The sequence below is a fragment of the Chrysochloris asiatica genome, unplaced genomic scaffold, assembly GCF_000296735.1.
Source record: "Chrysochloris asiatica unplaced genomic scaffold, ChrAsi1.0 scaffold00034, whole genome shotgun sequence".
NCBI classification, from domain to species: Eukaryota; Metazoa; Chordata; class Mammalia; order Afrosoricida; family Chrysochloridae; genus Chrysochloris; species Chrysochloris asiatica.
The window spans coordinates 2,413,702-2,429,436 of NW_006408552.1; the positions used below are offsets into that span (position 1 = coordinate 2,413,702).

Consider the following 15,735-nt stretch of genomic DNA (forward strand, 5'->3'; position numbering starts at 1 on the left):
AAGCATGGGATTGCTAACTGGAAGGCTGGTGATTTGACCCCACAAGCAATTACACAGGAGAAAAAGCTTCTGTGAAGATTTATAGCCTCGGAATCCCTGGGGCAGCCCTGCTGTGCCCTGGAGGCTTGCTTTGAGTTGAAATGACTAGACAGTGTATGAAAATGGCATCGCTGGTTTTTCCTTCTCTAGAGAACCCACCCTAAGACAACAGTGTACCTGTCTATGCATAAACCAAAAAGGCTCCCAGATACACTCAGTCCCCTCTAACATCATAATACCACAGTGATACTGAGCATATTACTACAGATCATTCATTGTATATACTTCCAATTGTTAATCCAGTAGGCTTGATGGGGGTGGGGGTTGGGGATGGAGGGGCTAGCTCATAATTACAGATCGTACGTAAGTCAGACATTTGTAGCCCGGAGACTGCCTGTCGATCTTTGCCGTGCAACTTATTATTAGGTCAGTTAGTTGCATACACGCAAATGATGAATAAATTTGAAGGCATTTGGCTGGGGAACCAAGGAAAACTACAACCAGAACTGGAAGGAAAATGATTGAGATCAGATTTTAAGCTTTCATGCCTCCTTAGTGAAGCCCGTGTTTGTTTTGTGTTATTTGCCTGTGGAGTCATCACCATCAAATCTGTGCCCTGGGGGGCTGTGTCTGTCCATGCCTGGCCCTCTAGGGTTGGTTTGAGGTGGTATCCCAGCTCTCCCTGATCAGTCCTGGGATCGGGACTGTATATGAAGAAAGGATATTCCTTTTAGAAATCTGCTAAGTGCATGCAGTAGAATAAGTAAAGAACTACCTGTGACTGCATGTTACTTTCAGTCTTCCTAAGTGTTTGTGATCATAAATCTTATCTATTTTAAAGCAAGTAAGACTATCCTATACGTACTGGGTATTGTAGCATGTAAGCTTAGTGTTTTATATGAGCAAAAATATATAAAGCAGATGATGGGCCAGTAGGTTTTTCTGACATGTATTATAACCTATTTTCCCCTGGAATAAATACATGTAGAGTATAACTTATACATTTTAGACTAGTGGTGCTGTAGGATCAGCACCCGAGTGCTGGCCACAAGGTTGGCAGTTCAAACCCACTCTCTGCTCCTCAGAAATCCTATGGGGGTTGCTATGAGTCAGAACTCACCCGATGGCTCTTAACAACATCAACCTGGCTCTTTTGTTTCTTTTCTTCTGGGTTGTTCACAAATTAAAACGATGTCCAGCCCTGCACTTGCTGTGTAATTGACTGCTTAGGCGTTTCTGTGTCTGGGGATTGTCATTGAAGGTCCTTTCTCATTTTAGAAATCTTCCTAAATTTGTTTAATATCACTTGATCCCCATCCTTAATTTCAAAAAGAATGTTTTGATGTTAAAACGATACAGCTTATTAAAAGAGCATTTGAGAATTAAATCCAAAGAAAATAAAAATAAACCATCATTCTACTCACTTAGTGGAATTATGTGACACAACCTTGTTTACCGAAAGCAGACTCAAAGCACTTACTGATGAAGATCCAAGACTTCATACAGCCTTCAGCATGAATTACACCTCAGTGTAAAAATAACAAAATTCCTCACAACCAGGTCAACATAGAACATCTTGATAAGCAGAGAAAAGATTCAAGTCATCAAAGATTTCATTTTATTTGGATCCACAATCAACACTCGTGGAAGCAGTGGTCCAGAAATCAAACAGCCGATTGCATTGGGCAAATCAATTGCAAAAGACCTCTTTAAAATATTAAAGAGCAAAGATGCCACTTTGAAGACTTAAGTTGTGTCTGACCCAACCCATGGTATTTTCAGTCACTTCCTATAGGCTGGCATATGAAAGCTAGATTGTAAGGAAGACCGTAGAGGAGCATCATGGTACATGTGCATTATGGTGTTGACGAAGAATATTGTTGTTTTGGGCTACTAGAAGAACAAACAAATCTGTCTTGGAAGAAGTACGGCCAGAATGCTCCTTTTAGAAGCAAGAATGGCAAGACTTTGTTTCGTGTACTTTGAACATGTTACCAAGAGGGACCAGTCCGTGGAGAAGGACATTATGCTCGCTAAAGTAGTGGGTCAGAAAAAAAGAGGGAGACCCTCAGTGAGACGGATGGACATTGGTTGTAACAATGGGCTCAAACTTAACAATTGTGAGTACGCTGAGGCCTGGGCAGCGTTTCATTCTGTTGTACATACGGTGGTGTGGCGCTGCGGGCAAATGCGTCAGACTGCAAGGCCGGTGGTTCAAGCTCACCATCTGCTCTTTGGAAACCCTATAAAGGGTCGCTGTGGGTCGGAATCTACTCGACAGCACTGAACAACAAGGCTACAGTGAGTCGATTTCTTGCCTTCCTCCCCACCCCCCATTGTATGTCTGTGTGTGTATGTTTTTTTCATTTTTAAAACATTGGGATCATGCTGTAAACACTTTGTAACATATGTCTCCTTTCCCACTTTTCCCCCCTCACTTAAATTCCCTGTTTAAAGGAGCCCTGGCAGTGCAGTGAGCTAAGCATTGGCCTACTAGCCACTGGGTTGGCAGTTCAAACTCACCAGCCACTCCTTAGAAGGATGATGAGCCTGTCTGCTCCTGTAAAGACTCAGTCTTGGAAGCCTTACAAAGCCAGTGCTCCTCTGTCCTCCTGGGTCTCTGTGAGTCTGAATCGACTTGCAGACGGTGGGTTTTTAGGTTCTATGCTGTTAATAGTGCTGTAGGATAAGCAGTGGACTGCTATTCATAAGGCAGTGATTGGTTCAAACCCACCAGCCACTCCTCGGAAACACCATACAGGGTCGCTGTGAGTTAAAACCAACTCCACAGCACTTAACAAACAAACTACAGCAACATTTAGCCCCTACTTATCCTCTGTAACTGGGCTCAGCCACCCCTTCCACAGGCGAGCCCACTCATTCCCCATCCTGGGTCAGGTTGACCTCTTAGCCCCACACCGTTCCTCTTCCTAGAACTAACCACACTTGAGGTTTTTCTATGTGAATGGGGATTCTATTAATTAATGTCTGTCATCCGACTCTTCAGAAGCCCCCCGAGGCTCACGGTTGAGGTTGCATCTGCTAACAGTGCCTGAGGTTAAATGCTTAGCTACTGCTGGAAAGGACAGCAGTCTGAACCCACTAGGTGCTCCATTAGAAATAAACCCCATTACAGCCACTTCGAGACACATCAGCACAACCTGGCTGGCTAAAAGCGAAATACTTACCAATGAAGATCAAAGACTACAGCCTTCAGTAGGGATTACACTTTAATGTTAAAGAAAACAGAAATCCTCCCAACTAGGCCAGTAAACAACAATCATGCTAGACAGAGAAAAGGTTCAACTTGTCAAGAATTTAATTTTACCTGGAGCTACAATCAACACCCACAGTGTTGGTGATCTGCTACCATGAAGATTTCAGTCTCGGAAACCTGGTGGCCAGTTCTGTTCTGTCCTGTGGGGTCGCTGACAGCACACAACAACAACAATAGGCCGTTGTGTTCCTTCCTCATATTTTGTTAAGTAGTCAGTCATCCCCGATTGCTGGCATCTGCGTGCCTTGTCATTTCCACAACTTTAACCGTGTCCTTTATGTGCCTCCATGCCTACCTCTGTGATTACTTTCAACGGCTGGCCCTCTGCAAGTTCAAGTCCCAAGTTGACGGTTTCGTCTGCATTCTTATTTTAAATACTACAATTGGTTAGCAATTACCAGGGTCTGAGATGATCTGAATAAATTACCCCTTGAGTATGAGATGTGGCAAAAGTGGCAGCCCCATCTCTGGGCTCATTTCAGTCTCTGAATGGAAAGGTTTCTGTAGGGCATGCCCCCCACCTATCAGGTGAACCCCCTTCACCACGGCTGGCTCCCCTACAGGGTTAGCTCAGTGATGAGTCAGGAAGGAGGATCTATTTTGTACCTTCGTTTAGTGTTGGATCTGACACTAAGAATGGAGTTGAGGTTTGTAGAGCCCCACAGCAGAATGAGAAATCTGCGTGGGGTTTGTCACTCGCTTTACTATGTAAGTTCCATGAGGTCAGGGACCTAGACTCTTTCTCTCCCTGATCTACTCTGACACACAATTAAATACTCAAAAGGCCTTTGAATAAATTAAAATACAAATAAAGCATGAGGTTCCTATCTTTGTGCAACTGTGATTCTACATGAAAATCTACTGATGTTAGAGAGAGAGAGTTCACAGCCGCAGCTTCCAAGTTCCACAGTAAACTGAGAAGGTTAGGCATGAGCATTTATTTAGAAAATGACATGTCAGACCTATGGGCAAAGATCACCTATCCCGAGAATTGGCCTCCGCCGGCTGTCCCAGGACATATGGCTCTCAGAACTGGGCAGGGCTGACATGAGCCCAGGCTCTGAGGGTCTCCTGAGTGGATGCCAGTGAGACACAGAGTTGGGTTCACTGCCGAGCTGTCTCAAGGCACACGTGCACTTGGTCAGAGTGGATGGCTGAGATCGGAAAAGTGACCTTGAGCAGATCTCACCTTCAAGACTTAGTGACGTGAATGCAGCCATTTCTCAGACGTTTGGGCCATTTAAGTTTCATTGAGGACTCCAGGGAGCTTTTGAGTATAGACAGGTTATCTATCGATAGGGACTGTGCTGGAGATGGAGACAGAAATGTTTTAAGACCCGGGAATGAATACACAACACCCGTGCTTCCTCATCATGGAGCTTGTGGAAAACCCCCAGTGTCCATTTGTGAGAGAGTGAAAGTGGAAAAGGCAAAGAACAAAGCTGATTTTGCCTCGTGCACCTGTGAAAGAACCTGGGCGGCCCTGTGAAAAATGCTGTGTAATCTCCTTTGTCTCCAAGCTGCCACCTCCAGCTGCCGGTTCTTCCTGAAGTGGTGGCCCTAAGAACTCGGAAACTGCCCTCTCCTTCCTTCTGCCTTCTTTGCGCGGCCCTCAACCTTCTCACCTAAGGTCCAAAGTTGGGCATCAGCCAACTGGATGAACTTGCTACTTTTTACCATCAAATAAATCTTCCTGCTGAGGGACCACCACCCCCAGCTGCTCTGGAACTCAGAGGTGGTTCCTGCTGCAAGATTCCTGGGGTCTCCCTGCACTGCCTGCAGGCTGTCCCAGGAAGCTTCTGCTCCTACCTGAATCCTCCTCCTCTCTGCCCTGCCCCCCTCCAACACCATGCAGCCACATCCTACCTGCTACAGTGCTGAAGGCACATCCATCAGGGTTAGAGGGTTCCTGCCAAGATACAGAACATGCTTCAAATGGAGCAAAGAAATTTAAATGGGGAGAAATTATAGCATGAGTGAGTTTATCCCTTTCAAGATAATCTTATTTAATAACCAAAAAACTCACGAAGATGTGTGTTTTATCCCTCAACAAAGCAGCATGGCAGGTTATATATTGTGGTAATTACATGTTTGGGGTTTCATTTCTTCTTTAAAGTAGATTTCTGTTATTTCAGAAAATCAACCATTGTAGAAAAAGACTCTTCATTTATTTTGTTGCTGGGTGGCCCATACTCTGTAAAAATAGGTCAAGAGTGGGAACCTAAACTGACTGCTGATAAATAATTAACGCTAATGGAATTTTCTCAAATCTGTGAACCAAAATCTTTGAGAAATTGCCAGGACACACTGCTGTTGTATGGAAAGATGTTTTTTATTTAACACTTGAGTTTAAATGCCATTTAAAATCACCATTTTCTCTCCAAAAGGCCAGGAAGTATGTGTGTGTGTGTTCACCTACAAAAGTAACAGACAGTCCCATGCTCCTTTGGTAACTGCCTGATTCATCCTGATGACGGAATGAGAAGGGAAGGTCTCAGTGTCCTGGAGCAAAGAGAAACTTCCATTTCTCTTGAACTGTATTTTAAACTGAGTTCTGTAGTTGGCCTGTGACACGATATATCATGACATGACGGGGTGGTTAATAGTTCTCAGAAATGACGTCCAAGGAAATTCAGGAAGTGTGAAGAAGAATGTCTCTTTTTAAGGTGGTGGCAGTGACGCTGCACTTGGCAGACACAGATGAAAGTTCTTTGTACAAGAAGAGACTTATCAGTAAGAATGTCCATGGTCAAAACCAGGTGAAGAAATGATGTTCTGTGTAGGTTCTCCTTGGTTAGACAAGGTGATTCCGCCATCAGCAGGATATTTTCGAATCCTGAAGATGTTGGAGTAAAGAATCAGCCTCCAGATGCTTTTGGACATCTTCAGTATTTGGGTTTTAATCTGTAGAAAAGAAAATAATCTTCTCACTGCAGTTTAACTTAACAAAATTACCCATTTGCCATTACTTCCTAGGAAAGCTGTGGTTTGGTTTAAACTGCTGCTGCTGTTGTTGTTGTTGTTGGGTGCTATGGAGTCTCTTCTGACTCTTAGCGACCCTGTACAGGGTTTCTGAGGCTGTAAATATTTATGGGAGCAGAAAGCCGCATATCTCTCCCTCGGATCGGCTAGTGAATTCCAGCTGCTGACTCTGCGGTTAACACATTAGCCCACTGTGCCACTAGGTCTGCCCTGGTGTTCTTATATCTGTACTTACGTACTGTGTCTGATCTGCTGTTATGCACTGGAGGGTCAGCATTGAACTGCAAGGTTGGCAGTTCAAACTTACCAACAGCTTCCTGGGAAACCCTACACAGGGTTGCTATGAATCAGAACCAACTCAGTGACACTTAACAACAATAACATTATTTATAATTTTATATCTTTATTGTTGTTAATTGTTGTTGAGTTGGTTCCGATTCACAGCAACCCTGAATAACGTTTCTGAGGAGCAGCTGATGGGTTTGAACCACCGACCTTGTGGTTAGCAGTCCACTGCTTATTGTACAGCACCACAGCAAATATAAGGCCGGCAGTTCAAACCCGCTAGCCTCTCCTCAGAAACCCTATATGGGATCATTACAATTTGGAACCAACTCTACGGCACTTAACAACACAACAATCTATTTGCACATAGTGAACTCTGTTTGTATAATGAAATTTTATTTGCATTAAAATACTTGTGACAGAAATTTCTCGATTGCAGTAATGCCGTTCAGCTTGTACATACCCAGATCTGTATGGTGGGTCAGCAATGGAACATACCTCATGTGCGGCCCCCACCCATCTGTCAGTGGAGGCTTGATGCTGAACAGGTTTCAGTGGAGCTTCCAGACTGAAGTAGACCAGGAAGAAAGACCTGGCAATCTGCTCCCAAAAATCCACCAGTGAAAATGTTGTGGACCACAGTGGCCCTATCCAAAGTCAGTCATGAGGATGATTCAGGATGGAACAACACTTCAGTCCTTTGTGAATGAGGTCACATGAGTAGGGGGCCGGCTTGACCAGCAGCGACATCTGTATAATCTGGAATCTCAGCACTGTGGTATTAGGTATTTTTAAATTTCTTTGCGTCCCCTGCAGGTGCTGTGGGTTAAACTGCTAACCACAAGGTTGGCAGTCCAAACCATCAGCTGCTCCTTGGGAGGAAGATGAGGCTGTCTGCGTCAGTAAAGATTTACAGCCTCGGCAACCCAAGGAGAAGCGCTACTCTGTTCTGTGTGGTCTCTATGAGTCCGAGGCGGCCGAGTGGTGCTGAGTTTGGCTTGTTTTTTCTAGATGTCGATCTAGTCGGTGTTTTCAGTTGCTGTTTCTAGAATTGCATTTCTTTCTTCTTCTCTAGAACTTTGTTCCAACACGACTGGGCAACGGATGCTGAGAACAGCCTTTTGTTGGTCTTGGTGTAGCACAAAATAATGGTCCATCTTCCATTCGGTGGCATGAACTATAATGAAATACACTCTCTTGTACAATGATTTTCTTCAAACGCCGAAAACATTTTCGAGGCATAGTTTTCTTGCTTTGAGGCCTGAGTAATGAGAGGGAACGCCAAGGTCAGTAGTAGAATCACTTGAAGCTAGTGTCTCCAGTCCTGGCTGTGTACCATGCAGCCTACTTAGCCATAAACATTTCCCAAACACTGTAGGGAATATGTGAACTAAGAGCCGCCGGAAACGCTGGGCGTGACCCCTAAGCTGAGGCAACTCTGAACTAGTGACAGCTGAGCCAGTGTGGTCACTGCTGCCAGCCCCAGGAGCAGGGCATTCTGCTGGCCACTCTGCCAAAGTCCTGGGCTCAGCCTCTCAGAGGTGACCTGGCTCAGCTCACCACTGCCCTCACCCTGCAACCCAGTGTTCAGGGGAAGACCCCTCCCCTAGCTCCTGGGCCACAGTCGTAGAAAATGAAATCCCACCGAGAGATGCAACCAAGCAGTTGCTAATTATAAATGCTGTCTAGATTGTTCCAGGAGTCACTGTAAGTCGCTGTGGAGTAAAAGTCTATAGAGTTTTATCACTGGGAAATCACCTAGAAAAGTCTGGATTGTTCAGTATGAAACATCGGTCACTTTATAGCTCTGATGATGCATTTGTCATTAAAAGCTGATAGCTCTTCATCTACTTGCTCTTTGAACTGTATGCAATGTCCTGTAAACCGTTCTTCCCAGGTCAGACAGGGATGGGCCATAGTGTAGCAGCTCAGGCATGGAATCCACATAACTGATACTGCGACACTCCCCTGGCACAGCATGTGAGCAGTAGGGACTGGAGAGGCCGCACAGAGGGGAACAGAGCCTTCCAGAGACCCCCGAGTACTTCAAATGGATCTCCCCTCAGCTGGGTCCAGGAATGTAAGCCTTACCTCTCACTCCGCTGCATTTGCAACTGAACATGAAATGGGATTTTGTGTGTTTGTTTCTGTTTTGCTTTTAAATCAGAGTGGTTTTCTTCAGCGATTGTCGTTACCTCAAAAACTTAATAGCATGTAGCCAGTCAATTTTCAGCTCTAAACACTGAGTTGTGAATCAGTGGTTTGGACAATAATGAAAATCCCTTTGATGTTACTTATTATTTGCCATGTACTAAAGGGAGAGCAGATTGGAACGCACTGTTTTGGCTTTTACCTACAAATACCGGATATTCATAACCTCAAGGACATAACTTTTCATGTGTTAGGGTTGGTTTTTACTCAATTTATGAGCCAGCATCCAAGGAAATTTCAAAACCTGTTACTGAATTCAGTATGTGATCCTCAATGTTTATTACGTTTCTTAACTTACTTAGTTTCTTATCCTAAGCTAAATGTTCGATTGCCCAAAACCACTTTTTCTTCAGTCCGGGGTTGTCGAAATGTGGCTGAAAGGCAGTCTGAGGTCCGAGTCAGAACTGAGCAGCCCCGTTCTGGCTCCTTATTAGTTTAGTAAGAAATAGGGTCTAATATTTACAGGCAGCAGAATTGGGCACGGTGGTTCTCAAATTGCCAAGGATAAAAGCAGAACAATGTTTAGCTGGTGACCTGCAGAACCTACAAGTCCATTTGTGTGTGTTTGATTGTGACTGTATCGGGTTATTCCTCTCTGTCCTGTAGGGTCACTGTGAGTAGGAATGGACTTGGCCACAGTGGGGGTGATGCTGGTGAACCTCCTTGAAGCTTGGCGCCTGCAGGCTGGTCCTCAGTCCTACAGGGTCGCTGTGTGTAGGCTTGAGCTTTTGGTACATATGTGCCCCTCCCCCATGTTGCTGTCTGATGGCCCTTGTATGTCATCCCTGTTACCCACACTTGTCACGGTGATGGATCCTATAAGTGTGTCGTATCTCTTCTCTCTGTGTGATCTTGGACAAATGTACTGACCCTCTTGAATTGCAGGCGGTCTCCTGTGTGGAATGTCTGTACCAGTCCCTTACGGTGTCAGGGGCAAAAGTCAGTGAATACAGTGACCATGCTGCTCAGCACAGAACAGAAACTCAGTCACTGACAACTGTTTGGGCTTGTTGTTAAAGCCATCAAGTTGTTTCCAACTCACATTGTTGTTATTAAGTGCCTTCAGGTCAGTTCCAACTCATAGCGACTCTGTATAGGGTTTCTGAGGAGCAGCAGGTGAATTTGAACCTCCGACCTTGCAGTTCAAACTGACCTTGTGGTCCACCGCATTATCCCACAGTGCCACACCAGGACTCTGACTCATGGGAACCCTGTATAGAGTTTCCAAGGAGCATCTGGTGGGTTTGAACCACCAACCTTGCGGTTAGCAGTCCAGTGCTTATTCTACGGCACCACACCAGGACTCCCTCTTTCTCATGGCACTCTGCCTTGTCTTCCCTTAAGTTCTTACAGAGAACGCTTTAACTCTGTCCCCCACCTCTCCTCTCCCTGTTTCGAATTGTCCTTGTTCCTCTCCCTCTGGCCTTCTGAGAGGGCGTGAGGACCTCACACCATGTCCCATGTGAGGCCGTGTAGTCGTGTGCTGCTGCTGCTGTAACAGATGATCATACACTTAGTGGCTTCTATCAGCAGAAATGCCTTAGCCAACAGGGCTGGAGATCAGAAGTCCACCAGGGGCCTGGCGTGCGTCCCAGCAGCAGGCTGAGCTGTGAGGACTCCTCCCAACTGAGATGTACACACCAGAGCGCAGCAGGTTTACTACAGAAAAACAGAAAGTAAAATATCTCAGGAGTCATTTTCATGTTAGGCTAAAATGGAGGGTCGGTGTAAAAGAGGAAGCCCTCCAGCGAGATGGGTGGACACAGTAGCTGTACCAATGCTCTCAAACACCACAGTGAGGAGGATGGCGTAGTTTCGTTTGGTTGTGCACAGGGCTGTCATGAGTCAGAACAAACTCAGCACTATAGCAACAACAGAAGCTCTGAAGCAAGTTACGGTTGCATTGATGTTATGGGGCAGCACTCTCCAAATGCAGTGGTGGCCCATTTGTGCCTCGGTGGGGGGGTTGGACCTGTGGTCACTTGTCTATATTCAGTCACCGGGCCCATAGCCCAGGCCTGGAAGGAGCCACAGTTTCTGTTGGCAGTTGAAAGGCAAGTGTGCCATTGAGGCTGCTTCCCTGCATTTGTCACATCTGAAGCTAAACGTTCAGGTTCATACTGTCCGAGGGAGGCCCTTGGAGCAGAGAAATCGCTGGGTGCCCAGGCTGCTAGGAGCCGTGGCTGCACGTGCGCTGGGCCCGGTTGGCCTGGCTCCACTGCGCAGGCTTGTTGACCTCTCTGGTACTCTTGCTGCTGCTCACCTTAGCAGCCTGCTGCTGAGAACACGGTGACACCTCATTAACGAGTTGCCTTCATACAAAGTCAGCCTTTTTGGAAGACAAACAGCAAACACACTCCAGCCATCACTTTGTGTTTCCAGCCTAGAACAAAGTAGCTCCCTGTAACCACCCTGCTGATTTGTCCTTGTTAGAGTGTGGGGCGGAAAGGAAGCGGGCCACCCAAAGAGAGTCCAGGAGTCTTCATGCACCCCCTCCTCTCCCCCCACAGGACTCCCTGGCAGGTAACCCAGGTCAGGCCACCCGGAACCCCGCAACACCCACACACAGTGACCTCGCCCATGTTTATCCCTCCTGCCTCCTTACCTGTGCCAACGAAGAATTCGAGGGGTTTATCCCTGGTGCTCCGCGAACCCTGACTGAGGAAATCAGCAGCTTCCCTCCGCCATTCCTCACCCTTTCTATTCTCTTCTCCTTCGGAGTGTTTTATTTTATCCCTGATCCCTCCTCAAAGTACAGCGGGCCCAGTAAGATGAGTTTTAGTTTCCTATGCATAGTGGTTACGAATCGGGCTGCGAACCTTAAGGCCAGCAGTTCGAAACTACCAGCTGCTCCGCGGGAGAAAGATGAGGCGTTCTGCTCCCGTAAAGATTTACAGCCTCGGAAACCCTGTACAGGGTTGCTGTGGGTCGGAACCAATTCCACGGCACTTAGCAACAACAACAACAATTGTTGCTGTAACAATTTACCAGGGACTTTGTGGCTTATAACAACAGGAATGTACGTGTTAACTGACAAGGCTGAGATCAGAAGTCCTCAAGGGGCTTTATGGGCATGGGGGGTGCGGGGTTGGGAGGTGGATTAGAGGTGGCCTGGGCAGAGACAAGTAGACTGAGAATCGAGAGCTTTGACCTTCTCCTCCTTTTATAAAAGTCCTGCTTGTCCGCTCAGCTCACATGCCACCTTCACCGTGAACCTGTGCCTCGTTTTCTTGATCAAAGACTAACTTTCTTCTAATAGTCTCTCTTAATGTTGGGTTTATTTTTCTGAAATAATGCCGTTACTTTATTCCTATATTATGGTTAAATTGATAGGTATGTGTCTTCATCAAACCAAGTCCCTTTCAGATGGGTGCATGTTTCAGATTCACCTCTGCAATTGTACGAAACATAGATGCTTGGGCCTTGTCCCATTTTCTTTCATCGGACATGGTACATAGATCTTACCCGGTATTCTAGTTCCATTCATTAAGTGATGGAGCGGCAGTCGGCGTTGTTTATGTTATAGGAATGAGGGGATGCTGGCAGAACCAGGATTGCTTTATGTAATGATTATCGGCATTGAATTAAAACTTGTTTTGAGGAAGCCTTACCTTAACCAGTCTTCCCTTCTCTCTCCTTTTCCTATGGCTGTTTCCTGATCCCTCCTTGCTCCAGGATTTGCGCAAGCAGGTAGCGCCACTGCTGAAGAGCTTCCAAGGGGAGGTAAGCTTTTATATTGCACTTATGACCTGAGGGCCCACCCCCCATCATAGTTAGTGGGTCTTTCTTTTCGTTCACATTAAATAAAGACTGTTGGCCAAGGTATTTAGCCCAGTGGAACCCTGCCAGCTGCACCTCCAGGACCAGGCAGATAGTGTGTTTTACAATGTTAGCTTCACAGATCTTCAATCAAAGAACTTATGGAGGAAGACGCCCTACTTCAAATGCAAGAAGACGTTGTAGTGGATTCAGTGGAGAAGCACGCAGTGTGGTTGGCTTTCCCATGGAGGAGTGGACAGACCTTGGTCCCTGACTTAGTGAACTGCTGCTGCCGTGAGGCCGGAGTGAGGAATGGGGACCATCTGGTGTTTTTATAAGAGAGGCTGTAGGAGGGAAAAGGAAGTTTTCTTGGCCCAAGACTTGGCCTAAAGGGCAATAGGTAGAAGCCACAGGAGTGAGTTTGGATTTAGTATAAGGAAGAGTTTTCCTCTGGACACTACCAGAGAAGGACTGAGCTCTTCTCTATCAAGATGGGGCTGGTAAGGCAGCAGCAAGTCATCTGAGACGTCCACCACTGGCTACCTACCCGTGAAAATAGTGCCCGCAGAAGGACTGGGGGGCTGAAGTGGGGGGACATCAGGCTCCTTCTCAACCCTCTGTATAGAGATGCAGTGAATGTTAGGACACCAGAACTGTTGTTGGTAAGGAGTTACTGCCTCCCACATTTAGCTTCTCCCATTAGAATATGAAAGTAAGAAAAAATATCAGGAATGGTTTTTAGAAGCCCTTTTGAAGAATTACTTTTTTTTTTTTTTGCAATGACTCAATTCAGAGGAATCACAGAGAACATGGGGAGCGAACAGGCTTGTGGGGAAGTGATGAGGTGGTCGGTTCAGTTTGACAGGCCAGTGACGTGAGGTGGGGATGCCTTATAGCCACACTGCCTGGGATAAGAGGTCGTGGTTCCTATTTGGCACATTCTTGGGCACACAGGTGATAGCAGAGGATGAGGGATCTAATGAGGGGAGTTGTGAAGAGCATATTCAAGGGACCCATGCAGCACACACACACAGCACTGACTGTGGTTGCTAAAGATCAGCCAGTTAGCAGCAATCCCATTCTGAGTGCTGGCGCCCCTCGTGTCTCAGAGGAGAACTCTGTTCCACAGAAGTCTGGCCTGCCGTCATCTGAGGTGCCTCTGGGCAGATGGAAACTTTGGGTTAGTAGTCTAGTGCCTAACCCTTTATGCCACCCAGGGAGTCCCTGAAGATCATAGAGGGTAAAATACAAAGCCAAACCCATTGCTGTCCAGTGGGTTCTGACCATGATGACCCCATGGAGCCGTGGAGAACTGCCCCATGGGGCTTCCAAAGGTGTCAGCTTTTCAGAAGCCAAGTGGCATGTCTTTCTCCCTCGGAGTGGCTGGTGGGTTCAAACTACAAACTGTCGGTTAGAGACTCTGTGTTTAAACACAGGGCACTGTGCCTTTTTGTTGTTGTTGTTTTTGTTTTGAGCGCCATCAAGTCGGTTCCAACCCATAGCGACACTGTGTAGGGGTTTCTGAGGAGCAGCTGGTGAGCTTGAACTGCTTACCTTGGGGTTCAAATGACTTTGCAGTCCAGCTCCTTAGCTCCCACAGCACCACCCCAGTGTCTTTTTATATCCTGCTTATTTATAAATAGTGCCTTTTTATGTCCTAATATCCTGCTTGGATACAGCCTAATATCCCTTATATTCTCGGCCTGGTAAAGCCTAGAGTTTTTGACACCAGGTCTGTGAAGGACTTGTCCAGTCTTTTCCTCAATTATATCTCTGAGCCCTCATTTTGTAAGTCAAATTGTTACTTCATATCTACCCACATTTAATCGTGTCTGGTCGTTTACCTTTTGAGCAGTCTTGTAAGACCTTTGGCTTAGAATTTCCTTGGCAGAAATAGTACAAAGCTTTTTTTTTTTTTTTTTTATGTGCTTGTTTTTGTTGATTTTTCCTTGAAAGATTTCAAACATGCTTGAAAAGTAGAAAGATAAGTGCGGTGAGGTGAGCCCTTGTTAATGCTCTGCACATTGTTGTCTTGCTCTTTTGCTGACCATTTGTAAGTGAACCTGCAGACCCACTGGCACTGTTCCTTAACTGAACACACACTTCTTCCAAGCATAAGGACATCTCTGGACAGCATTATGATAACCTGAGAAAGCCAGCAGCCATTCCACCATGTCCAGTGCGGTTGATAAATGCCGTCAAGTCGGTTCTCATTCAGAACAACGCTGTATAGAGTCCTGGGGTGGCGCTGTGGGTTAATGCGCTGGACTGCAAAGTCCATAGGGTTTCTGAGGCTCTAAATTTTGGGAGAAGAAAACCTCATCTTTCTCGCACAGTGGGCTTAACCCAGACCTTCAGTAGTCCAGTGTCTATCTCACAGATCCACTGCACTCCCACGATGTCCAATTGTTGTTGTTAAGTGCCAACCAGTCAGTTCCAACTCGGAGCTATCCTGTATAAGATTTCCAAGGAGCAGCTGGTAGGTTTGAACTACTGACCTTGTGGTTTGCAATCCAGTGCTGATCCTACAGTTGTTGTTGTTAAATGCCATGGAGTTGTTTCCAACCCATAGAGACGTTCTATAGGGTTTCCAAGGAGCCAGCTGGTGAGCTTGAACCACCAACCTTGAGGTTCAAACCGACCTTGCATTCCAGCTCATTATCCCACAGTGCCACACCAGGAACCTTCAGCAGTCTGTCCCAAATCAAGTTTCCCCAATTATCCATCAAATGTCTTTTATAACGGTCCTGTTCCCTATGCAACCTCCAACCCCAGCTGAGATTCAGATTCAGTCAGGTTCAAGAAGGACACGGAGTTCTGGTCATTCTCTGCATGTCACCTTTGTGCTTAATTCTTATGACACTAGCTCTTTGAAGAATCTAGGTCCATTGTCTGTTGTTGTTGAGAAATAACAGCAAACTCTTCACCAATTCAACAGTTTCTGCATGTGTCATTTGGTGACGTTGGTTCCAGTCTTCTAGCTGTGTAGCTGTTCTCGTCTTCCTTTTCTGAGTTCTCCTCCTCTTTAACGTCTGCTCACTGCTCCCTTAAGACCTGACCGGATCTTCAAGTTGCTCTTCTCAATGTGAATCCCATATGTTGTTGTTAGGTGCCATTGAGTCGGTACCGACTCATAGCAACCTTATGCACAGCAGAACGAAACACTACCCAATCCGGGGCCA

General features: G+C 46.1%; 1 protein-coding gene across 6 annotated transcripts in view; it reads left to right on the forward strand.

The window, feature by feature from the left end:
- CUX1 (cut-like homeobox 1) overlaps window positions 1-15,735 on the forward strand; it is a 460,382-nt gene that overhangs the window by 199,524 nt on the left and 245,123 nt on the right. For 5 of the 6 annotated variants that reach the window (XM_006859667.1, XM_006859668.1, XM_006859669.1 and 2 more), the window contains one exon: window positions 12,470-12,517. The exons of the other annotated variant lie outside the window; for it this stretch is intronic. In XM_006859667.1, the coding sequence (XP_006859729.1) occupies window positions 12,470-12,517 (48 nt within the window). The remainder of the gene's footprint in view (window positions 1-12,469; window positions 12,518-15,735) is intronic. 6 annotated transcript variants of the gene reach the window in all.